At 35.6% G+C, this 26,507-nt stretch overlaps 1 protein-coding gene and 1 pseudogene across 4 annotated transcripts in view; both read right to left on the bottom strand.

The window, feature by feature from the left end:
* Window positions 1-21,828, bottom strand: part of CNTN5 (contactin 5) — a gene marked incomplete at both ends in the record, with an annotated part of 773,509 nt that extends 751,681 nt beyond the window's left edge. For all 3 annotated transcript variants that reach the window (XM_080816834.1, XM_080816835.1, XM_080816836.1), the window contains one exon: window positions 21,774-21,828. In XM_080816834.1, coding sequence (XP_080672960.1) covers window positions 21,774-21,828 — 55 coding nt within the window. The remainder of the gene's footprint in view (window positions 1-21,773) is intronic.
* Window positions 21,829-24,528: 2,700 nt separating this feature from the next.
* Window positions 24,529-25,177, bottom strand: LOC308350926 (superoxide dismutase [Cu-Zn]-like; annotated as a pseudogene). Its single transcript has one exon. The product of its transcript is annotated as a superoxide dismutase [Cu-Zn]-like (transcript).
* Window positions 25,178-26,507: the final 1,330 nt, after the last annotated feature.

Raw genomic sequence — 26,507 nt, 5'->3', positions numbered from 1 at the left:
AATGTTGATTCTGTATTGGGTTGCACATGGTGGTTCTTTGGAGGCTCCTTACAATCTATCATTCTGCCCCGTTTCTACTCTCTGACTGATTGTTTATGTTTGTATCTCCCTCCCAGTTCTAGCTCCTAGGAGTCAACCCCCCCCCCCAAGCTTATCTCCTTCTGTTAAGTTGCATTGGCTAGAGTTCATTAAGATGACTCTAATTCTGAAGGAGTAACTTCTGTCCCACAGAAAGTTCATGAATCTTTGTTCTCCCAAATACTGGGACTTAGTGTATTCTCTGTGACCTTTTAAACTCATTTGGCCTTCAAGGATAATGCTTATCCACCTCATGAATTTAAAAAAGCAGGAGTTGGGGGGGAGACAAGATAGCGGGGAAGTAGGAGGAGGCGCCGTTTCACCCTATACCCTAAAGTGAGCTGATTACCTACCAAAGAACTCCGATCACCCATGAAATCAGCCTGAGATCAGAATTATACATGTCTGGATCTCTACAGGGGCAGAAGACCCCAGTGGGCAGGTAAAGCTGAGTGGGAACCTCGGACTGATATCAGAAGATAAACAAAAGGGGGAGGGAGCCACCAGAGGCAACCGATTGGAAAGTAATACCCTAGTACGAGAGTGCCCTGCGTCTGGGGACCAGCATTAACTTGGAGCCTGGTTGAAATCACTCAAAAAGAGCAGAAGATCCTGGGGGGCAATTGTGGGAATCGGGGCAGCTAGGGACAGGGACTTAAGTCACTGGACCTAGGACAGCCTCCCCTGGTGCTCAGCCAGAGAGAGTGTGGCAGAGAAACCAGGTCTTGGTCCCTGAGCCGCCAGCGTGCCGAGAATGCGTGGGGTCCGGCTCCTGTGAGGGGCTGGGAGTCTCACCAGCTGGCAGAATGCCGTGCCATACTATCAGAGCCTGAGACGCGTGCGCCCCACACCCTCCCCTGAGAGAGGTGCAAGCAAGCCCAACGCTCTCAGACCCAGAAAGACCCACTCCCAGCCCGGGCCAGCGGGAAAACAGTGTGCGATTGCTGCTTGGAACCTCTCTGGTGGTCTGGAGCTGCCCAAACAGCCGCCACTGCCATGGTTTTGGGTAAAAGCAGGAAATCCTGCATCCCCAGGGACCACGACTCGGAACCTGCTCTGCCAGCGGCCAAGGGGGAATTTATATGGGTTCTGCAGCACCCACAGGGGAGCAGACTGAGGCTTCTCTCTGAGAGGGAGGTCAGGGTGCAGTTTCCTTTCCTCTAAACCTCGAAAAACCATCAAAAGCGGTCAAGGCGAGAGAAAAGAAGTGAACAAACATAAAAACCTCCGGAGAACAAAAGCCTGAAAAAACCGGTTTCCTCAGAGCCCACACCCTTGAGGGGGGCGGGAGGACTTAACTCAGGGAACATCATTGACTGAAAACCCATGTGGCAGGCCCTTCCCACAGAAAATCAACCAGGAAAGAAAAAAAAAAAAAAAAAGACTACAAGAGAACAACCACCACTACTTCATAGATACAACTGTTATTTTTAACTTGTTCCCACCATTCTGGTTCATTTTTTTTTTTTATATAGATAATTTTTTAACCTATTGACCATCACAGTGAGATGTCCAGTACATCAAATTCCATAATAACCTTCTAACCTGAACTTTTTGATACATACACCTGTTTTTTTCTTTTGCTTTTCTATTTTTAATTTTTTTTTAATTTTAGTTTAGTTTAGTCTAGTTTATTCCTTCTTTATTTTTATTTTCTAATATTCATATAGAGTTAAACTTCCAGGTAACCCCCTTTCCCCAATCAATGCTATCCCTATGGGTAAGCCAATTTTTAATCCCCCTTTATCTTAGGAAAGTTGAGTCCTTTAACAAAGATATCAAGATACATCCAGGAAGAATCAAAATAACTTTCCTGGCTGACACTGAGAATTTACAACTACTCTCCCATCTTTTTCTTCCACCAAGTGTTTCTGTGTATTTGTGTTTGTCCTGATAGTATATAAATCTTATACATGGGGTTCTTTTTGATGAGGTTCTTCCTTTTTTTGCTTTTATATATATATATATTTTTTTCTCTTGTCATATACTTTTATCAGTCTTGTTGTTTGTCTGTTTTTGTTTGTATACTTCATAAATCCTTCCTTGGGGATTTGGGCTGAGTCTTCTCTTTTATCTTCCCTTTCTTTCCTGTCACTCACTCTCTCTCTTCTCTCTTTTTTTTTTTCTTTTCCTTTTCTTTTTTCTCTCATTTGGGTGGGGACTCCTGATTGCTCAGAAGTGTTCCAGGGTGCACTTTGACTGTACCACAGTCGATACATCCAGCTACATCCGTTCAGTCATCTCTCACCAAAATGATAAGGAGGAGGAATGCTCAACAGAAGAAAAATACAGAGAGGATGGGCCTTCTGCAACAGAGCTAATGGCTATCAACATAGACAATATGTCAGAAAGGGAATTCAGGCTAACAATTATCCAGGCAATAGCTAGGTCGAAGAAAGCCATGGATGACCAAACAGAATTGATTAGGGCCGAACTGAAAGCCACCAGGGATGATGTTCACAATGTTAAGGCAGAACTGAAAGCCACCAGGGATGATGTTCAAAATGCTCTCAATGAGTTCCAATCTAATCTAAATTCTCTAAAAGATAGAGTAACTGAGACAGAAGATAGAATTAGTGATCTGGAGGACAAACACATAGAGAGAAAGGATCAGGAGGAAGCCTGGAACAAACAGCTTAGAAGCCACGAAAACAGATACAGGGAAATAAATGATGCCATGAAAAGTTCCAATGTCAGAATTATTGGAATCCCTGAAGGGGAGGAGAAAGAAAGAAGTCTAGAAGATATAGTGGAACAAGTTGTCCATGAAAATTTTCCCAATCTCATGAATTGAACCAGCATTCATGTACTAGAGGCAGAATGGTTTCCCCCAAGATTATAGATTCTTGAAAGTCCTCAAGACACCTAATAGTAAGAATGAAGAATTATAATTGTAGGCAGACCCTCTTGAAAGCAGCTAGGACAAAGAAGCTTCTTACGTACAGAGGAAAGCCCATCAGAATAACGTCAGACCTGTCCACAGAGACCTGGCAAGCCAGAAAGGGCTGGCAAGATATATTCAGGGCACTAAATGAGAAGAACATGCAGCCAAGAATACTTTATCCAGCAAGACTGACATTCAAAAAGGATGGAGAGATAAAGAGTTTCCAAGACCGGCAAGGCGTAAAAGACTATGCAACCACCAAGCCGACATTGCAGGAAATATTAAGGGGGGGGAGGGTTCTATAAAAGAGAAAAATCCTAAGAATAACATTGAAAAGAAATATAGAGACAATCTACAGAAAGAAATACTTCAAAGGTAACACGATGTCAATAAAAACGTATCTATCAATAATCACTCCCAATGTGAATGGCCTAAATGCACCCATAAAATGACACAGGGTTGCAGATTGGATAAAATGACAGGACCCATCCATATGTTGTTTACAAGAGACCCATTTTGAACCCAAAGATACACCCAGACTGAAAGTGAAGGGATGGAGAAGCATCTTTCATGCCAATGGGCCTCAAAAGAAGGCCGGGGTAGCAATTCTCATATCAGATAAATTAGATTTTAAACTAAAGACTGCAGTCAGAGATACAGAAGGACACTACATCATTCTTAAAGGGACTATCCACCAAGATGATCTAACAATTGTAAATATCTATGCCCCCAATATGGGAGCAGCCAATTACATAAGAAAACTATTAATCAAGATAAAGAGTCATATTGATATGAATACATTAATAATAGGAGATCTTAACATGCCTCTCTCAGAAATAGACAGATCATTGAAGCAGAAAATCAATAAAGAAACAAGAGCATTGAATGACACATTGGACCAGATGGACCTCATAGGTATATACAGAACATTCCACCCTACAACAACAGAATACTCATTCTTCTCAAGTGCACATGGAACCTTCTCAAGAATAGACCACATACTGGGTCCCAAATCAGGACTCAACCGATACCAAAAGACTGAGATTATTCCCTGCATATTCTCAGATCACAATGCTTTGAAACTGGAGCTCAATCACAAGGAAAAGTTCAGAAGGAGCTCAAACACCTGGAAGCTAAAGACCACCTTGCTTAAGAATGCTTGGATCAACCAGGAGATCAAAGAAGAACTTAAACAATTCATGGAATCCAATGAGAATGAAGACAATTCAGTCCAAAACCTATGGGATACAGCAAAGGCGGTCCTAAGGGGGAAATACATAGCCATCCAAGCCTCCCTCAAAAAAATTGAAAAATCCAGAATACACCAGCTGTCTCTACACCTTAAAGAACTGGAGAATCAACGACAAATCAAACCAACTCCACACACAAGAAGGGAAATAATCAAGATTAGAGCAGAGATCAATGAGGTAGAAACTAGAGATACAGCAGAATGTATCAATGAAACTAGAAGCTGGTTTTTTGAAAGAATCAATAAGATCAATAAACCATTGGCCACACTAATCCAAAAGAAAAGAGAGAAAGCCCAAATTAATAAAATTATGAATGAAAAGGGAAAGATCACAACTAACACCAAGGAAGTAGAAACAATCATCAGAAGTTATTATCAACAGTTATTTGCCAATAAGCTAAGCAACCTAGATGAAATGGATGCATTCCTGGAAAAGTATAAACTCCCAAAATTGAACCAGGAATAAATTGACAACCTGAATAGACTGATATCTAGTAACAAGATTGAAGCAGTGATCAAAAACCTCCCCAAAAACAAGAGCCCAGGACCTGACGGATTCCCTGGGGAATTCTACCAAACTTTCAAAGAAGAAATAACACCTATTCTCCTGAAGCTGTTTCAAAAAATTGAAACAGAAGGAAAACTTCCAGACTCTTTTTATGAAGCCAGCATTACCCTGATCCCCAAACCAGGCAAAGACCCTACCAAAATGGAGAATTTCAGACCAATATCACTAATGAATGTGGATGCTAAGATTCTCAACAAGATCCTAGCAAACAGGATCCAACAGCACATTAAAAAGATTATCCACCATGACCAGGTGGGATTCATCCCTGGGTTACAAGGATGGTTCAACATTCGCAAAACAATCAATGTGATAGAACAAATCAATAAGAGAAGAGAGAAGAACCACATGGTCCTCTCAATTGATGTAGAAAAAGCATTTGACAAAATCCAGCATCCGTTCCTGATTAAAACACTTCAAAGTATAGGGATAGAGGGAACATTCCCCTACTTCATAAAATCTATCTATGAAAGACCCACAGCAAATATCATCCTCAGTGGGAAAAAGCTCACAGCCTTCCCGTTGAGATCAGGAACATGACAAGGATGCCCACTTTCACCACTCTTGTTCAACATAGTACTAGAAGGCCTAGCAACAGCAATCAGACAACAAAGAGAAATAAAAGGTATCCAAATTGGTAATGAAGAAGTCAAACTTTCTCTCTTCGCAGATGACATGATTCTTTATATGGAAAACCCAAAAGACTCCACCCCCAAACTACTAGAACTCATACAGCAATTCAGTAACATGGCAGGATACAAAGTCAATGTACAGGAACCAGTGGCTTTCTTATACACTAACAATGAAAATACAGAAAGGCAAATTAGAGAATCGATTCCATTTACTATAGCACCAAGAACCATAAGATACCTGGGAATAAACCTAACCAAAGAAGTAAAGGATCTGTACTCAAGGAACTACAGAACACTCATGAAAGAAATTGAAGAAGACACAAAAAGATGGAAGACTATTCCATGCTCTTGGATTGGAAGAATAAACATTGTCAAAATGTCTATACTGCCTAGAGCAATCTATACTTTTAATGCCATTCTGATCAAAATTCCACCGGTATTTGTCAAAGAGCTGGAGCAAATAATCCTAAAATCTGTATGGAATCAGAAGAGACCCCGAGGGGCACCTGGGTGGCTCAGTGGGTTAAAGCCTCTGCCTTCGGCTCAGGTCATGATCCCGGGGTCCTGGGATCGAGCCCCGCATCAGGCTCTCTGCTCAGCAGGGAGCCTGCTTGCCTTCCTCTCTCTCTGCCTGCCTCTCTGCCTACTTGTGGTCTCTGTCTGTCAAATAAATAAATAAAATCTTTAAAAAAAAAAAAAAAAAAAAAAGAAGAGACCCCGAATCGCTAAGGAAATGTTGAAAAACAAAAATAAAACTGGCGGCATCATGTTACCTGATTTCAAGCTTTACTACAAAGCTGTGATCACCAAGACAGCATGGTGTTGGCATAAAAACAGACACATAGACCTGTGGAACAGAGTAAAGAGCCCAGATATGGATCCTCAACTCTATGGTCAAATAACCTTCAACAAAACAGGAAAAAATATCCAGTGGAAAAAAAGACAGTCTCTTCAATAAATGGTGCTCGGAAAACTGGACAGCTATATGTAGAAGAATGAAACTTGACCATTCTCTTACACTGTACACAAAGATAAACTCAAAATGGATAAAAGACCTCAACGTGAGACAGGAATCCATCAGAATCCTGGAGGAGAACATAGGCAGTAACCTCTTCAATATCAGCCACAGCAACTTCTTTCAAGATATGTCTCCAAAGGCAAAGGAAACAAAAGTGAAAATGAACTTTTGGGACTTCATCAAGATCAAAAGCTTCTGCACAGCCAAGGAAACAGTCAACAAAACAAAGAGGCAACCACAGAATAGGAGAAGATATTCGCAAATGACAGTACAGACAAAAGGTTGATATCCAGGATCTATAAAGAACTCCTCAAACTCAACACACACAAAACAGATAATCATATCAAAAAATGGGCAGAAGATATGAACAGACACTTCTCCAATGAAGACATACAAATGGCTATCAGACACATGAAAAGATGTTCATCATCACTAGCTATCAGAGAGATTCAAATTAAAACCACATTGAGATACCACCTTATACCAGTTAGAATGGCCAAAATTAGCAAGACAGGAAACAACGTGTGTTGGAGAGGATGTGGAGAAAGGGGAACTCTATTCCACTGTCGGTGGGAATGCAAGTTGGTGCAGCCACTTTGGAGAACAGTGTGGAGATTCCTCAAGAAATTAAAAATAGAGCTTCCCTATGACCCTGCAATTGCACTACTGGGTATTTACCCCAAAGATACAGATGTAGTGAAAAGAAGGGCCATCTATACCCCAATGTTTATGGCAGCAATGGCCACAGTCGCCAAACTGTGGAAAGAATCAAGATGCCCTTCAACTGACAAATGGATAAGGAAGATGTGGTCCATATACACTATGGAGTATTATGCCTCCATCAGAAAGGATGAATACCCAACTTTTGTAGCAACATGGACAGGACTGGAAGAGATTATGCTGAGTGAAATAAGTCAAGCAGAGAGAGTCAATTATCATATGGTTTCACTTATTTGTGGAGCATAACAAATAACATGGAGGAAAAGGGGAGATGGAGAGGGGAAGGGAGTTGAGGGAAATTGGAAGGGGAGGTGAACCATGAGAGACTATGGACTCTGAAAAACAACCTGAAGGTTTTGAAGGGGCAGGGGGAGGGAGGTTGGGGGAACCAGGTGGTGGGTATTAGGGAGGGCACGTATTGCATGGAGCACTGGGTGTGGTGCAAAAACAATGAATACTGTTACACTGAAAAGAAATAAAAAATTTAAAAAAAATAAAAAAGCAGGATTTCTCTATAATGGACATCTGAATTTCTGTAGCTTAGAAAGCATAGAAGTGAGAGGTTTATTTTCTTCCCACAGACAGTCTGGTTACCAGAAGGGGTTCTTCTGGACTATCTTTGTTTGGCTTGAGGAAAGTACCCTTTTTCTTTCCCCTTAATGATGGGAAATGAAGGCTCAGTTCACTTCCATCAGCTTTATATAGTCTGAGGACTTAATTTATTCTTTTTACTATTCTCGATATTCTTTAAATTTTTATTTGATTATTTAGGATGGACCATATTTGACATGTTAATTTTATTTTTTAACTTAATTTGTTTCAATTTAAATTCCAGCAGAGTTAACATACATTGACATCTTTTAGTAAATAACACATGGGTATGTGTAGCACCATTCTTTCAAATATGAGAATACTGAGTATTTATCGTTCTCAACTTACGGCTTTAGTAAAAGTTGTGAATATGGAAGATAATTTAGAATATGGAAGATAATTTAGAATATGGAAGAATTTGGAATTGTTAGAATATGGAAGATAATTTAAAATAATATAGTTTAAGCCACTGTGTTACAGAGAAGACAATAACTTCTCCAAAGTCCTAAAATCCATGGCAAAGTTGAATTTTAGTGCACAATAGTAATCCTAGTGTATTTTCCGTAAATGCACTATTTTTCTTTCCAAGAGGAATCATTTCTCAAAGCTTATTAAGAAACTATATCTAAAACAATGTTCTGATCAGGCAGAATAACTTAACAGAAAGGAATCATCTGAATTTATGAAAAAAAAAAAAACACTTTATATGCTTAAAGGCCTGATGGTCTATTTTATTACTTAACAAAATAAGTTTTCCTTCGATGGAATTCAAAACGTATTAGGTTCTTGTCACTTCATGTTCAACAATGAAAAAAAAAAGATTCTAGTTTATTACTTTTTTCTTCTGAATCCATTACATTATATTTGATAATAACAACTGTTTATTTCTTGAGTTCACTATTCCATCATATTTTGTCATCTTTAATTTCAAACTAATCTACTTTTTTGGTCTTATTTCTACTGATGGCTCGACTTTACTCTCACATACTGGCTCAAAACAGCAAATAAAAAACATCTTTTACTCTTTCCTCTCCTTTCCTTCTCATCAAATAAGTGTCAATTCCACTGGATGTGTCTATATATTGTTTTTGGCCTCCAACCCATTCTTTCGATTTCCAGTTTTTCTACCTGCAACTATTCATCTTTCTCTCATTTGGTAATCCTCTATTGTTAAACTTCCTCTGTTACTAAAATATGATAAAAATAAAATAGAAAATGCATAGCTACTTTCTTAAAGTCCAGCTTACAGAATCATAGATCTAATAGGGGAAAAGCATTTATATCACCTGATTGAGCAAGCTTTTGATGCTAAAATTATCTTTACATAATGATCATTTAGCTCATACTTGAACTCTCCAGAGAATGGACAAATTCTCTTAAGATAGAGTTAATTCTACCAGTGCACAACTCTGGCTTCCTAGAATGATTTTAAATTAATTATACTTCTCACTTTTTGATATTTTAACTGATTTGTCCGTTTGGAGATTTTAGAGTAAATCTAAGCTGCTCACATATGACAAACTTTCAGCTACTTAAAGATAGAAGCTGTATGTAGTATTACCTTTGGGATTCTGACTTTTGAGCCAAGATTCCTGCCTATTTGCTATGTGACAATTTTTTCTTGCTATGAGAAATAATAGGCTGATGTACCTCACTAAGAGAACAGGATACTGAAAGTGATATTTCTATATGATAGTTAAGAAAAAAAGGTTATTTTTTCAAAAAAATATTTTTTAAGATTTTATTTATTCATTTGACAGAGAAATAGAGAGGGAGCACAAATAGGCAGAGCAGTAGGCAGAGGGAGAGGGAGAAGCAGGCTCTTGACTGAGCAGGAAACCCAATGCAGGACTCAGTTCCAGGCCCTTGGGATCATAACCCAAGCTGAAGGCAGACGCTTAACTGACTGAACCACCCAGGCACCCTTTTTTCAAGATCTTTGTATTTTGTTTTATTCCATGAACAATTATAGGCAATATACAGAGGCCTGATCTCATTGTCCTAAATAAAGAAGACAATCTGCAACTGAAAGTCACTAATGTGAATCAGGATATAAAATAGGCAGGTAAAATCGCCTTAAAAGGTATGAGAAGAATATATACCCAGAGTTCAAAAACAAAAAGCCTTTTTGCCTGACCCCTAAGATATTTGTATACTGGAGTTCTGAATATATTTTACTCATTGACTTAAAAAAAGCAAAAGATAATTGATTCAGGAAAGATCTTACAAGAAGAAGGAGGTCTTCCCTGAATCTTACTTCAAATTTCCTTAAACATTAGCTCTAATATTTAATTTAATCCTCATTCCTTTAGTTCCTTTTATCATTTTCATTATAATAATGGTTTCAAATTTTTCCTTATCACTTTGCTTTCCCTCCAGTAAATTCATTCTTGTTTATCTATGTTTCTATTATATGACTGAGCTAGGAACTGAACATCATACCACAGTCATAGTTAGCATGATAGATGCAAAGTAGATCTTACCTCTCTCTTGTTCTCGACATTGTTAATACAGCTGAGGATAATATTAGTTTTTTTGGTTTGTTTGTTTGTTTGTTTTGGTAGGCAGATAACACTGCTGACTCACATTCAAATCAATAATTACTCATTGAATACCTGTTGTCATCTTCTCTCTTACAGACTTTTTTTTTTTTTTTTTTTGAGAGAGAGAGAGAAAGAGGAGGAGAGAAGTGGGAGAGGAGCCAGAGGGAGAGGGAGAGAGAGAATCCAAAGCAGGCTTCACACCTAGAGTGGAGCCCAATGTGAGAGTCCATCTCACAACGCAAAGATCATGACCTGAATAAAAATCAAGAACCACATGCTTAACTGACAGAGACACCAAGGCACCCCATGCAGACTTTTGAAATAGCAACCCATTCTCCCTGCTTACATTTTGCCCAAGCTCTACAATTTATTTTCTATAAAGCATTTAGCATGATCTTTTAACATGTTATCAAGTTACATCTCTGCTTAAAACATGATCTAGTCATTGCCTATTTACTAATTTCACTCTTTATGACTCTTCTTGTCATACACTCTCTTTATCCATAAAGGTTCTTCTGTCTTCTATATTGGTTCTTCTTCAACACAGAAAGTGCTTCCCTGTGAGGGTTTTGACATTTGCCTCCCTGGGCTGCTGAAACACTTTGTCTTGGATATTCACAGGGCTTGCTTTTTTCACATTCATTAGGTGTTTCCCTTAGAGACCATTTCCGGGTGATATTTCTTGCCATCTTATGTAAAGCAATGATTTGCTACCCCAGCACCACACACATCACTCTTTAATTTACTATCCTTAATTTCTTTATGGGAATTATCCCCGCAGACCTTGCATTATTTAGTTTCTTACTAAATTGTCTATTTTTTCTCCTAGCATGTGAGTTCCTCAAGGATGCAAGTTTTGTCTGCCTTGTTCACTGCTGTATTCTTAGTGACTAGAATGATACATAGTAAGCATTAAATTAATATTTGTTAAACTAGCAGATAAATGATTTGGGCTAACAAATACTTGGACTGGGACTGACCTTTTATCTCTGTACTTTCTGTCTGTAATACAAAACATCTTTGACAAATTACTTATGCTATGCCCACTTGGAACTTTTTAACCATACCTATGATATTTTTTAGAAGACAAACTGAATCATAAGTGAAACAAATGTTCCACCTTGAGTTCTACTGAATCCTTTAGAAAAAAACATCAAACAAGCAAAAACCAGACCATTTCTTCAGGATTAAGGGTCCAAGGGCGAGGTTGAAATAGTTCTTGCTCAATTTAGGCATTAGACAAAAATAGCTCTAGGACAGCAAAGACATTATCAATTAATGCACCTCTCTGAATTATTATAGAAGAACAAGTAGAGAGGCATACAAGTCAGGTGTCCTCTTGGAGATCTTTAGAACATCTTGAACAAAATCTGTCAGACCTACATGCTGTCTGAAAATGTGTAACATGAGACCTCAGATGCCTGATCAAAGACACTGGTGATTCAAAGATTTTACTTTTTTTTTTTTTTTGCCTTTATCCCCCATACATTTTCTTTTTTCTTCTTTCTTTTCCTTTCCTTCCTTCCTTCCTTCTTTCCTCCGTCCCTCCCTCCCCCTCCATCTTTCTTTCTCTTTCTTTCTCTTCCTTTCTTCTTCCCCATCTTTTTTCTCTCTCTCTTTCTTTCTTTCTTTTTTTCTTTCTGCATATTTTCACAATCTCCTGAACTAAACTAAGATAATTGCTTCTTCTTTAACCCCAGACTACAGGATATCCAAAAATACCTCAGTTTAGTCCATGGTATTAAAAGATATAAGGTTGATCAGATTGGAAAATCCAAAATTATTCATCATTTTTGGAGGTTTTCTGACCAGAAATTTCTATAAATAGAAACATAGCTTATGCCTCTCTTCACAGAAGAAAAGAATCAAACAAGTAATTAATTATTCCTTTCATTTATTTAAAAATGAGTATCCATGCTTTAGAAAGTATTATTCTAAGTCTTTTGTAGGAAACATTAAATAAGGTACACTTTGCCTGTTTTTATAGAGCAAGATAATCCTGTTTCCTCTAAGGATATAAAAATTATAATTACAAATATGAAAACACTAAAAAGGTAAATATCATCACTTAAAACCATATTTATCCCTGTTCTGACCCATTTGGATAGTTCTGCCGAAGCACAGACACTTTTATATATACATCACATAATAACCAAGTAACAAGTTCTCTGAAAAATTTTTGCTAAAGCTACAGTGAGAATTAGAATGGAAAACATTTTTTCCAAATGTTAGAAAAAATATTTTGGTTGATAGATGTATCAAATAAATATCACCAAATATAGAAATTTACAGTTTCAAGAAATATGCAGTTGACTTGGTTGGTTGTTAGCAAAAAATATTTTCCCAAATAGCTAAAATAAACGTAACCCTTTTTTAATCTCACAATTAGTTAGATATGATTTATTTTACACATGATGTATTTTAAATATTTGGATCCTGATAAGCCTATAAATTTTATTTAAAGTCAAGGAGAACAGAATTTTTTTTTTTTTCTGTATTTCTCTGCAACTCAGTTGTGTCCAGCTTCTTTGGGTTCTTACGAATATAACTACCTTACATTTTATAGGTAGAATAGACTTGTATTGAATTAATGAGATATAGAAAATGTAGCTGTTTTCTTGCTGATAAATTTTTCAAATTACTAAATAGAGGCAGCTCCTCAGAGATTCTATCTAAGCAATAAAACAATCTTTACCATAAATAGATGTATTTCACTGTTTTATTATTGTAGTAGAAATTTATCTGTGCTCAACAAATGGTATCGTGAACATCTATTCAAAATTTCTTGTGGACAGTTCATACAGTATGAATTTTCTGAGCATTATTTTACAATATCAGAAAGAACTACTGTTTCTGGTTAATATTTTAGCAACAAATATTTGTAAGTTTTGAAAATAATTTCAATAAGAGTCCAGTTGAAGAAGCATGAGATAACTTTCACGACATTTCTAGATTATAAAACATTTTGATGTATTTTGTTTGCTTACACCTTAACCAATAATTATGTGGAAAACTTTTTAAAATTTCTCATGTAGGCGAAATAACATTCATCTTACCTGACCTAATAAACTAGTTAATTCTCTCTTTACTCTCCTAAACACTGAGAACACATATTTATTCTCATTTCTCGGGGATGTTTAATCTGGCTCTCTTCAGCTGATGGTTTCCTTTTTATATCACTCTAGGAATTGCTGATAATTATAGATATTTCTTATCATTTTCTCTGCCTTTAAGATAAAAATAAAACTAAATCCAGGTACCCTCCTCCACCAAAACCCCACCTCCACTAATAAGGAGAAATTAAGTTGTCTTTTGTTTAATTGTCTTTTGTTTAATTACATGTCTAATACAATCAGTGCACAGCTAATAAGAGTCAAACTTTTTTTTTTTTTTTTTTTTTTTTTGCACTGAGGTAACCTTTATTATCATCATGACTTCCTGGGGGACAAGTACAGTGTGTACATATATAATTTCAAAATGATCACAGAGGAGCCACATAATCCATTTCTCTTTTTCAACTGCAGTAGGCCAGTCAGACTTAATATTATCATGCACCTGAAGTGTTTTCTGTAACACTTCTCTTTTCATTTCCTTTTAAAGTTGTTAGGAAACCCTACTTGTCAGTGACAAAGTTCTGTGCTATTACCTCACTGCCACCAAGAAGAAGGAGAGTATTTGCATAAGCTTATCCATGACAGACATTCTCTGTTCAATAGTATATCATCTTCTTGGCAAAAGGAACAAACCTGTCCAATAAAATGAACTTAACTCAATGAAGCAGAATGAGGTGAAAGTGTTGAGAAAAATGTGTGGTTTTTGGTTGTTTTAAAGCAATACAGCTTACATCAGAAGCATCTGAAACTAATTCAGGAAAAATGAACTACACGTAATTATATCAGAAGAAAGTCAGTGTAACTTTGAGAACTGAATTTCTTCTCTTGTCTCCCCTCTCTGTTGTCTGGTACGTTGAAGTCATTGAGATAGGAGGCAGCCTTCTCATTATTTTCCACTAGTTACCATCTATGTGTCATTGGGTATGTGATAGAACCTCCCTGAGCCTCATTCCTATTGAGAACAAATAATATTTCCCTTGCCAAATATAAGGAATCAGGCACATAATCTCCAAATGATTTTTAATCCTATTTTTTTTAATTTAGTGAAGGAGGTTTTTTCAATATAGTCGCACTATTAATATATCTAGTTTAAATAAATCTAATTAAATATTTTTCTTAAGTCTATAATTTTGATAGAAGTGCATAAGCAGATTTAGGATGTTGAAAGCAATACGCTAGTACTGGGGACTGAAAAAAAGAATGCTTTTTCAAAATCCTTCAACCAAATGATCTTCAACCACATGATAATGTGGATAATAATAACTACATTGTAGCTTATTTAATAATAAATAATTAACATTTGTATTTGACATATTTCACAAGCACTATCTCTCTTAAGCTCGGTATCCCATCATGCCGTTTTATTATATTTCACAAAAAGAAACATACTGTTAATGATTATTATTATGATGCATATTTCTAAGTGTTAAATATTTTAAAATGAATTAGAATAATTACTAGCCATATTCCCAAAGGGATATGATGATTAAAAAAAAATTAGATAGGATATTCTGTAAAACAGAGCAGAACAATTTAAACCCCTTAATTTTTGTTGTTGTGTTTGTTTAAACATGGAGATTAAATGAAAAGCAACTTACAGAACCAAGGAATGTCAATAAAGTTGTTTATAAATTCAAAGAAGGTAAATCCTGTATCATATTGTTTCCTCCCAATTGCTTCCTCTATACACATTTGAAGGGTAATAAATCTTTGAAGAATCATTTTTAAAGAAAACAACATGGATTTTGACACAGTAGAGGTTGAAATGTTGGTAATTTTTGTAGATAGGTATAGAACTAGACTATGCGAATTATGGTTTCTCCCCCAACTTCATACATTCTATGCTGAAAAGCTTAGATTTTATTCAAGTGAATTTATCTTATATTAATAAAAAAATTATTGATTTTTAAAGTTTTTTTTAAGCTCAGCTAATGAAGTTAGACCACAGTGTTCTCACTGTCATTGTATCTGAAATAATGATAAAAAGAAATCTTACATCTTCTTTGTTGTTAACTAAAACAGGATTATTTCTATATAAAATATTCATAGATATAAAACATTATGTGGTAGAGCTTGAAAATGGGCATGTCTTACTGCTCTATATACACTTTATTTAGACCACTTTGCTGAGGTATGATTGATACACAGCAAACTGCATATTTAATGTATATAACTTGATAAGTTTGGAATAAGTATACATCTGTTAAACCATCACCATAATCTGTGCCATAAACATATCCATCATTTTCAAAAGTTTTGCCTGCCCTTTTAATTTATTATCTGTCTTTTCTTTTCTTTTCTTTTCTTTTCTTTTCTTTTCTTTTCTTTTTCTTTTCTTTTACAGTAAGAACACTTAAAATGAGATTTACCCTCTTGGAAAATTTTTAAGTATGCCACTTATATAAAGAACCTATAAAGAATCTAAAATAGTCAAACTTAGGGGTGCCTGGGTGGCTCAGTGGGTTAAACCTCTGCCTTCAGTTCAGGTCATGATCTCAGGGTCCTGGGATCGAGCCCCACGTCGGGCTCTCTGCTCAGCGGGGAGCCTGCTTCCCCCCCCCCCCCGCCTGCCTCTCTGCCTACTTGTGATCTCTGTCCAATGACTAAATAAAATCTTTAAAAAAATAAATAAATAAATAAAAATAAAATAGTCAAACTTATAGAAGCAGAAAGTAGAATGGTGGGTGCCAAGGAGCTAGAAAGAGGAGAAAACAAGAAGGTATTATTCAAAGGGTACAAAGTTCAAACTATGAAAAATGCATAAGTCCTAGAGATCGACTGTGTAGCGCAATGCCTAAGTTAATAATACTATGTTCAATATCTTTACAGTGTGCTTTTGCAAACTACGCTCTTCAAGAGGTGGAATCTATTTTTTTACTCTTTGAATCCTGTTTTGGCCTATATGATTTGTTGTAGTTAATGCGACAATAACAAACATGGCACAAAGGCTTGAAAAGTGCTTGCAAATTGGATTTTGTCCCTACTTTTGCTTCACCTATCTGAGCAACTGTGTGAAATAGCCGGGGCTAGAGTACTAGAAAATCAGAGACATGATCAAGCCATCCCCATTGCCTTTGCTAGTGGAGCCAATTACCAGTAGTGGGAGGCTAAATACATTATCCGATCCTACTCTTTCAAATGTCATGGGGACTGCAGAGATCAGCTAAACCTGCCGAAACCAGAAGAACCACCAACCTGACACTCAGGATTGTAAGAAATAATGTTTGGTGTGTGTACGTGTGTGTGTGTGTGCGTGCATGCATATGCAGTACTAGATTTGAGGATGGTTTGTTACACAGCCAAAACTAACTAGTGAAATATATGATCAATATGTATATTATGTCTTCTGTGGATTGAATTTCTGTAAATGGTAGTTCCTCTAGGCTTAAAACACACCCATAAATGTACAGACACACAGAGTTGAATTTCTATCTTTTTGAAGTTATCTGCCATTCTTTCTTTTGTTTGGTTCAGCTTCAGAAAATAAAATTTATAATATCTAATTTTCCTCCTCTACTAACCATTTCACAACTCACTGTCATAAGATTGATGTTTCTATTACTTCTTAAATAAAGTACATAGTTTATGTAGATTCTCTGGGTACAATGTTCTTTTTCTATCAAAGGATTCTATCTATTTCAGAGTCACATATTACATGTAGTTTTTGTGTCATCTTAGTTTCCTCTTTCTTTGACACTTTCTCCAATATTCCTAGTTTTTGATGACCTTCAAATTTTTAAAGAGTACTGGCCAAGTATTTCATAGAATGTCACTCCTTTGGGATTTGACTGACATTTTTCTCATGATTAGACTGGGGACACAGGTCTTAATGAGGAAAATCACAGAAGTAAGGTGCTATTCTCATCACACCATATCAAGGGTTTATGTCATCTTTGCTGATGTTGACCTTGATCATCACTGAGTTGAAGAAGGTATCAGTTTCCTTCTCTGGAAAGTTACTTTTTTATCCTTTTCCATTCTGTATTCTTTGGAGACAAATTTCTGTGGAGCCCACATTTAAAGGATGGGGAAGTTACATTCCACTTCCCTGAGAAAAAAATATTGTCATGAATTATTTGAAATTCATCTACATGGGAAATTAGTCTATTCTTTTGCTTTATTTATTTATTTGCTTATCATATCAATATGGACTTATGGGGAATTATTTTATTCTTTGGGCTTTAACTCATATTATTTTTAATTTTCTTGCTCAAATATTTTCCAGTTTGGGCTATTGGGAACTTTTTCAGTTGGTTTCTGTGTCTCTTTGACATACTTGCTTCATTGTGTTTGTTTTTTTTGTGTGTTGCTTTGTTTGTTTTAGCACTTCTTTACTCTTTGTTATTATAAGATACCCTAGGCTGGTCAAGTATACTTCCTACCCAGTCTTAGAGTTAGTCCTCCTTGAAATAGCCCTGATCCCTTCAATTGGAGAATAGTATTAGAAACCAAGATCTTGGCACTTTATGTACTGGTTCCTACTATAGTACCTTGCTTCTAGGACATCTTAAATGACAGAACATGATATATGTGTGTATACCTAGCCATATATATATATATATATATATATATATACACATACACACACATACATACACACACACACATATCTATACTTTTTATATGTAACCACCCGTATCTATATTAAGCTAAACAGAAGTTCATAAAGAAGTCTCTAATGCTAATCCATTACCACAAGGATCAATCTATCCTTCTCTTGCTCATCTGTAACCTCCCATTCTAACAGTGAGAAAATTGGCTCCCACCATTCACCACCACTGCCTTAATTGTTCAATTTCACGTATAGTGGGATTAGAGTTGCTAATGATAATATTACTAACTAGAGCATATTACCTAAGTACAGGTTTTTTGGTGGCTGTGTGTGTGTATGTGTGTGTATGTGTGTGTGTTTTCTTGCTTTTAGTTTTGAAGATTCATTTCCATAGTTACTGAAATCATTACCCTTGTCCCCCACTGCCTTAAATGAAGTTTCTTCATACATTTGTAATACAGTTAGATTGTTTGTCACATCCTGCCTTTTAATCTGGGATCCATTAATCTTCTAAATTATTATTATTTATTTAATTTGTATACATTGATGTTTACCTTGTGCTATAAAGTTCTATTAGTTTTGATAAATGTGTAATGGCATGCATTCACCATTACAATATCACAGAGAGTGTTTTTATCACCCTAAAAAATAACTTATCTTCACTCACTCATTTAATCATCCCCTTTTCCCAACCTCTGGCAATTAGTAATATGTACTTTTCTATAGTTTTTCCCTTACCAAAAGGTCATATAAATAGAATCATGCAATATCTAGTCTTTTCAGACAAGCTTCTTTCAATTAGCAAGATGCATATAAGATTTATCCAGGAGTATGTATGGTTTGATTATTTATTTTTATCACTGAATAGTATTGAATATATAAAATTTACACAGCTTATCCATTCACTTATTAAAGGGCATCTTGGTTGTTTCCCATTTCTGATGATTGTTAATAAAGCTCCTGTACACTTTTCTGTGCAGATATTTTGTTATGTGCATACATTTTAAAATCAGGTACATGTCTAAGTGTCCAGATGCTTAATTATATGGCAAACGTATTTAGCTTTGTAAACACAGCCAAACTGTCCTCCAAGGTGGCTGTGCCATTTTGCTTTTCTACCATCAATGAATAAATATTCCTGTTCTGTATCCTCACCAACAATTTTACTTTTTGTGTCTATCTGGATCTTAACCATTTGATATGTGTAGTGGCATCTCACCATGTTTTTTTTTTTTTTTTCCTAAGATTTTATTTATTTATTTGACAGGCAGAGATCACAAGTAGGCAGAGAGGCAGGCAGATAGAGAGAGAGGTGGAAGCAGGCTCCTCATTGAGCAGAGAGCCCGATGTGGGACTCGATCCCAGGACCCTGGGATCATGACCTGAGCCGAAGGCAGAGGCTTTAACCCATTGAGCCACCCAGGCACCCCTCACCATGGTTTTAATCATCAGTCTGTTTTTAATATAAGGCTGTAGATCACTATACAAGCTATAAATATTTCATTGTTTTTAGTAGCCAGTTTCCAGAAGTAGGGTTGTATAAGAATTCTATATTTCTTAGTAAAACACATCCAAGATAATCTATTCATTTAAAAAAAAAGAATAAGTAAAACAAAGAAAGAATGCAGTCTTGGACTTCTCATTTCTTTGATCAATTTTGTTGGTCCAAATAACAGCAACAATATAAAATATGTGCATGACCCATAGCTTAATTACCCTTATTTTCTGTAATAGTAATTGGGTTACTATGCCAGGTAGGTCTTATAATGTGACACTTATAAACAAATAAAAAGCAATAACTGAGAAAACCTAAAAAATAAAAATCAAATAACAAAATAGTGAATATTCAATGCAAGTATCACCAACTAACAAAAGCATAAGAGCTATATTTCCAAATTAAAAGTGAGAGAATTTTTTGAATTATCCTTGATAATTGATCCTTACAAGCATCTAATCAATTTTTAAACAAATCTCTACAGTAGGAAAGAATGTTTTAAAAATAACATACATATAGATGTCTTATATTGAGTACAGATAATTAAAAATAAATCTCATACAAAAATGAGAACTGCCCTTTGTTTTCACTTTTTTGAGAACTGTTTATAATATCTAAATAGTAATGTACCTTCAGACAGCGTTGATACTATTATCTTACAATGTTTCATTTTATTCTATGGAGACAGCAGATGATTACCTTATGAATTGGAAATCTAGTGATTGTAGACCCCACCTCAGACTGAATATTTTCATGTTTCAACAACAAGAGTAGCTACCTCATCTGAAGTGACTATCTGGGAGGATAATGTGCCAGTACAAGAAAATAAGACTTTGGAGTGATATTATAAATTACCATTCTCCCACCAACTATCATTGTCAAATAAATAAACAAGAAAGCAGTAGACTCCAGTTAAATTTAAATGTCAGATAAAATTAAATATTGCAAGGAACATTCTAGAACTAAAACAATTATTTGTTGTTTATTTGAAATTCAAACTTAACTGGGCATCCTGTCTTTCATCTTGCAAACCTACCTCTATTCCTTTCAGTTAGTTTAATTTGGGGAAGAGGGCATTGAGACAGTAAAAGAGAAAGAAACGATCCCTGGGGAAGATGCTACTACTATACAGAAAGAAAAACAGGATAAAATATTTGAAGAGTCTTTACTTCTTTTTAAAGTAACCATAATATTGATGGACCATAGTTTTCGTTTAACTTTTAATGCCTCTTGCTCATGGTTCCTTACTTTTTCATGTTTTCACAGATGTGTATACCAACATTTTCTAGAAGTTTCATTTTACCTTTCCTGTATCTTCTTAAACCTGTTTTTTCCACATTAGCAGTTGTGCTCAATACATAAAAATAATAATAAATTAAGAATTGTTTTATTGTTTTTGCAGTTAGTTATTAATATTTCAACAAAAAAAGAGGTTTTGCTATATCTTCTGAAAGCATTCAAATACATGTAAATATGTTAGTTATTACATTTAAACATACAGTGTGCATTTATAACTGAAATAATAAATTAATCTAAGTTGAGGATTACCTCTTTGCTTTTAAAGAAGATCCATCCATCATAAATAGTTGAAGTTACAGTAATAGCACTTAATAAAACAACAAAGCTATTGAGTTAAATCAAATCAAGCTATAAATGTTACAAGTGTAAACATTTAAATTATTATTACAATTTAATTTCTGGACATTCTTAAATTAAAACAAAAACTTGTGGCATATTAATTTTTAGTATTATGATAGTATTACTCCAAAGAAGATAAATTACTTTTACAGAGTAAAAGATAACATTTTAGATCCAAGGTATAGAACAGTAAGATTGATCAAAGCAAAGCTAGAGAAGCCGAGACAACAAGACAAATTCATTGTGTTGGAAATGCCTTTAAATGCTTGTGTGTGTGAGTATAATGAATCCGGCATGATTCTGTCTTTATATGATAAAATTTAGCATTGTAGTGAGACATTTTGATAATTATTTGAGGTAAATGATAAATATATTACCAAATCTTCTAAAGGCTAATAATGGTTTAATAATAATTGTAAATGAAAGTCAGTGAGGTGGGATGGATACTCATTTTATTAACATTCATATAGTGTTTTCCTAGGTACCCTACTATATTGAGTTGTACATGACTTTTTGCTTTTAACAAAGATTAAGAATTGTTTTCTCTCTTTTGTTGAAAAGTATGACTTCTGATATAAATTTAAATGAACATATTTCATTTGAAGGATATTTTGTAATGAAGATATTTTGTAATGAAGGATATTTTGTAATGAAGACTATAATATATTTTTGTTATTTCATATGTACATTCTTACCTGAAAGACACCCAGCTACTGACAGAAGCAGAATTAGTTTCCAAGAGGAAGCCATCCTTGGTTACTAGGATATCCTGTGTCTCAATGTGTTTAGCAGTTCTGATGTTTCTTCTTTAAAGAATGCCCTGTGGGCATAAATAACAGTTTTCAAAAACTGAGAAAACAAAAAAAGTAGACAAACACAAACCAACTCAAAATTATCACAGTAAAATAATAAATACATTTTATTGCAAAGGTCAGATTAATGTATACTTGGATATTGACAACATTGAAATAATTCCATTAAAATTAATCTAATGCATGACACGAAAACTTCAGAGAAGTGATAAACTTTCTTTAACACATTTATTTATATTAAGTACTCCTTCACATAAAATAAAAACATCAGGTTTTAATGAGGATGATTTTTCCTCACAGGGAAATAGCCATATGTATTACATTAGACAACTTATTGGACTAGAAAAGTAGGGTAGAAAAACCAGTTATATTAACATATACTCCTCTGGTCTAGAACATAACTAATGATCAGTTAGCCAAGTGATTTTACACATTGTGCTGTACCTCATCTAAACCTCCACAGGAAATTTCCTCACTTAATTATTAATGTGAACTGCCTTTGTTTATAACTCCTGTGATTATCTGCACTGTGTTTTATTTCCTTACTCTGATATTTCCCTCAGCATCCTTTGCTAGCCAGAATCTAAAGGAAATACTTTTTGTGAATATTTAAACTTTTTGTCTAATTGCATTTTTATAACAATGATGAGTGTAGCCCATTAGTATTGCTAAGTTCCATTATTTGTCCTGAAAGATATGATAAACATAAAAAATATAAATTTTGGAATGGAACTTCCTGCAAGAATTTGACAAATGTGCATTAGAAATTCCTATAATAGACAAATAACTTCTGAGTTTTCAGGTGTCAGTTAGTGAATAAATTGGGAAATATTTGTACAGTGTGTTAATAATTTTAAAATAGCAATTGCTTCTTGGCAACTGTTTCCTTCTTACGGACTTAGAAGTTCAGGGTACAGGGCGCCTGGGTGGCTCAGTGGGTTAAAGCCTCTGCCTTCAGCTCAGGTCATGATCTCAGGGTCCTGCGATCAAGCCCCTGCATCCGCTCTCTGCTCAGCAGGGAGCCTGCTTCCCTCTCTCTCTCAGCCTGCCTCTCTGCCTACTTGTGATCTGTCTGTCAAATAAATAAATAAAATCTTCAAAAAAAAAAAAAAAAGTTCAGGTTATCTCTAAATTTTAGAAAAAAATCTTAAATATATAGGCAAGCACTTCTCCCCCACCCAATTTGATATAATCTTGCCCAAACAGGGACATCTATTAGTGAATCTTCCACCTAATAATGTTAGTCTTATTTCATTTATATAAATTTTTAATTTTATTTATTTATTTGACAGAGATCACAAGTAGATGGAGAGGCAGGCAAAGAAAGAGAGGAGGAAGCAGGCTCCCTGCTGAGCAGAGAGGCCCATGTGTGGCTTGATCCCAGGACCCTGGGAACATGAGCTGAGCTGAAGGCAGAGGCTTTAACCCACTGAGCCACCCAGGTGCCCCTTCATTTATATTTTTAAATCTAAACCTTGGTAATCTATTTGAATTATATGATTAGAAATCACAAGAAATAACAACTAATAATAGTTGATTTATAGCCATCTACTTCCAAAAAAAAAAAAAAAAAGACTTTTCATTCTTTCTTCTAAATAAATATCAGAAAAAAAACTATTTAAAGCACAAAAAAAACTTATTATTAATTTTTACAATTTAAGACATTTTTATATTTATATAGTTTATTTTACTAGAAATGAAAAGAAGAAAATTAGCACTTCACACGTAAACATTAGAGAGATTTAAAGTTGCTAGAACAACAATTTTGTTTTGTTTTGTTTTGTTTTTTTTTTTTTAAAGATTTTATTTATTTATTTGACAGAGAGAGATCACAAGTAGACAGAGATGCAGGCAGAGAGAGAGGAGGAGGAAGCAGGCTCCCTGCTGAGCAGAGAGCCTGATGTGGGGCTCGATCCCAGGACCCTGAGATCATGACCTGAGCCGAAGGCAGAGGCTTTAACCCACTGAGCCACCCAGGCGCCCCTAGAACAACAATTTTGATTCATGAGAACTTTACACTTGAATTAGTGAATTTTTCAACCCATGTTGAAATGGACTTCTCTCAGATTGTGAAATCTGAGATATTAATATAGTTTTGCTTCACTTGTTTTGATGAGCTTTTGCTCAGTCTATGTCCCCCAAACTGGTATTTTCCTGCTCTATTTGCAATGTCCTCTGTTGTGTTAACCATTCTTCATCAACAAATGCAAAAGTTTTCAGAGCATTTACATGCTATATATTGGGAATGTCAGAGAAAATGCACACACGTGCATACACACACACACACACACATACGGAGAAGTTAATCACAGAGTATGAGCCAAAAAGGGGGATACTGTAAATATACTACTGATATAGAGCTATTAAAAGGGAGAATCTATTCATAAAACTGGCAGAAGTTGGGAATAAAACAGAGGGTTCTTCAGTAAAATTTCAGGACACTGATCTTAGACAAATGTTTTACTGTTGAATGGGACAATGCAGGGAGATTCAAAATGAGCATATGAATAAATAAATCAATATCAAAGAGTGATCCATACCATGATAGAATTAAGACAGAGTAAAGAGACAGTGAGAGGATAGATGGGGCTACTTTAGCAGGGGTTCAGAGAAGCAATTTCTTTTTTTTTTTTTTTTTTTAAGATTACAGTGTTTAATGTTTATCAAGTTAAATTTCTACAACTAGCAAGATAACAGAGGAGCTACTAGGACTCAGATCGCATCCTAGGGAATATTTACTTGGTGATCCCAATGACACCACAAGCCAAACGACTTCCGGCGTTTCCCGTCTGTGTACTTTCTTCATTGCCACCTCTGCCCAAGTCATCTCATTTCTCATGGACCACCATTGTGCGGCCAATGATGGAAGAGTCTCCTGAGAGTGAGATCAGAGAATCTTCCATGGACACAACGGCCACACCATCCTTGCCAGCAGTCACATTGCCCAGGTCTCCAACATGCCTCTCTTGATCTTTCGGCCCACCGTGTTTTTTGGATAGAGGATTAAAGTGAGGACCTGCGCTGGTACAGCCTTGTGTATTATCTCCAAACTGATGGACGTGGAATCCATGCTCGCCTTCAGTCAATCCTGTAATGGTTCCTGACACCTCAACAGGCCCCATTCCCGCCGCCCCCGCCGGGCCCGCCCGGTGACTCAGCACTCGGCCGCCACACCGCCGCGGGGCAGAGGCCTCGGGCGGCGCGAACCCGCAGACCCCGCGCGGTGGGGGCGTCTCAGAGAAGCAGTTTCTGATAAGATGATATTTGAGTATTTCTTTTTGCAACATGCTATTATGGAATAATCCTTATGTATATAACTCAGGCACTTTTTTTTTTTTTTTCAATTCTAAAAAAAAAAAAGTACGCTGAATTTTATTACTAAAAGAAACAAAAAAAATCTCTTCAAACAGCCCGTGTGTGTGTGTGTGTGTGTGTGTGTGTGTGTGTGTGTTTTCATTCCCCAGCATCCATGGTTGTTGCTTAATGGAGCTAAAACAAACAAACAAACAAAAAATCATAGATCTTTAAAAGCCATTCTCTTAAGACATCTAAAGCCTTTTTTTTTTTTTTTGCTTTCTTTTTTTATTATCTCTATTTTTTTTTCCTCAAGTAAAAAAGTAAAAGAAATTATCTTAGGGTTCTGAAATATGCAAACTTTTTTTTAATAGTAAGCAAACAAACAAAAAAATCCCAATAGCATCATTAATAAGTTACTAAGAAACTTTTTTTTTTCTTTTCTTTATTGTTTTAGTTCCACTATAGTTAACATGTAGTGTTATATTAGCATCAGGTGTACATTATTCAGTGTTCATCATGATAAGTGTACTCTTTAATACCCATCACCTATTTCACCTACCCAAACCATCAGTTTGTTTTCTATAATTAAAAGTCTGTTTACTGGTTTCTCTCTCTTTTTCTTTTTTTTCCCCTTTGTTCATTTGTTACTTAAATTCCACATATAAGTGAAATCATATAGTATTTGTCTTTCACTGACTTATTTTGCTTAGCACTATACTCTATCTCCATCTGTGTTGTTGAAAATGGAAAAATGTCATTCTTTTTTACAGCTGAATGATACCCCATTTTATATACCACTTCTTCTTTATCCATTATTTATAAATACTGGGGCTGCTTCCATAATTTGGCTATAGTAAATAGTGTTGTGATAAACATGGCAGTGCATATATGTTTTGAATTAGTGGTTCATATTCTTTGGGTAAATGCCCAATACTGTGGTTACTGGATCATATGGTAGTTTAGTTCTATTCTTAATTTTTTGAGGAAACTCCATATTGTTTTCCATAGTAGCTGCACCAGTATGCATGCCCACCAATAGCAAAAGAAGGTTCTTTTTACCCACACCCTTGCCAAGACTTTCTTATGTTGTTGATTTTAGCCATTCTGACAGGTGTGAGGTGATATCTCACTATAGTTTTGATTTGGATTTCTTTGATGATGAGTGTTGCTGATTATCTTTTCATGTGTCTGTGGGTCTTCTGTATATCTTCTTTGGAGAAATATCCATTTATGTCTTCTGGCCATTTTTTAAGATTTTTTGTTTATTGTTTTTAATTTTTTTTTTATTTTGTTACTTATTTACTTGAGAGAGAGATTGGG

The sequence above is a fragment of the Martes martes genome (assembly GCF_963455335.1).
Source record: "Martes martes genome assembly, chromosome: 10".
NCBI lineage: Eukaryota > Metazoa > Chordata > Mammalia > Carnivora > Mustelidae > Martes > Martes martes.
The sequence above is the reverse complement of the archived record's forward strand: the minus strand, read 5'-3'. Positions and strand labels throughout refer to the sequence as shown.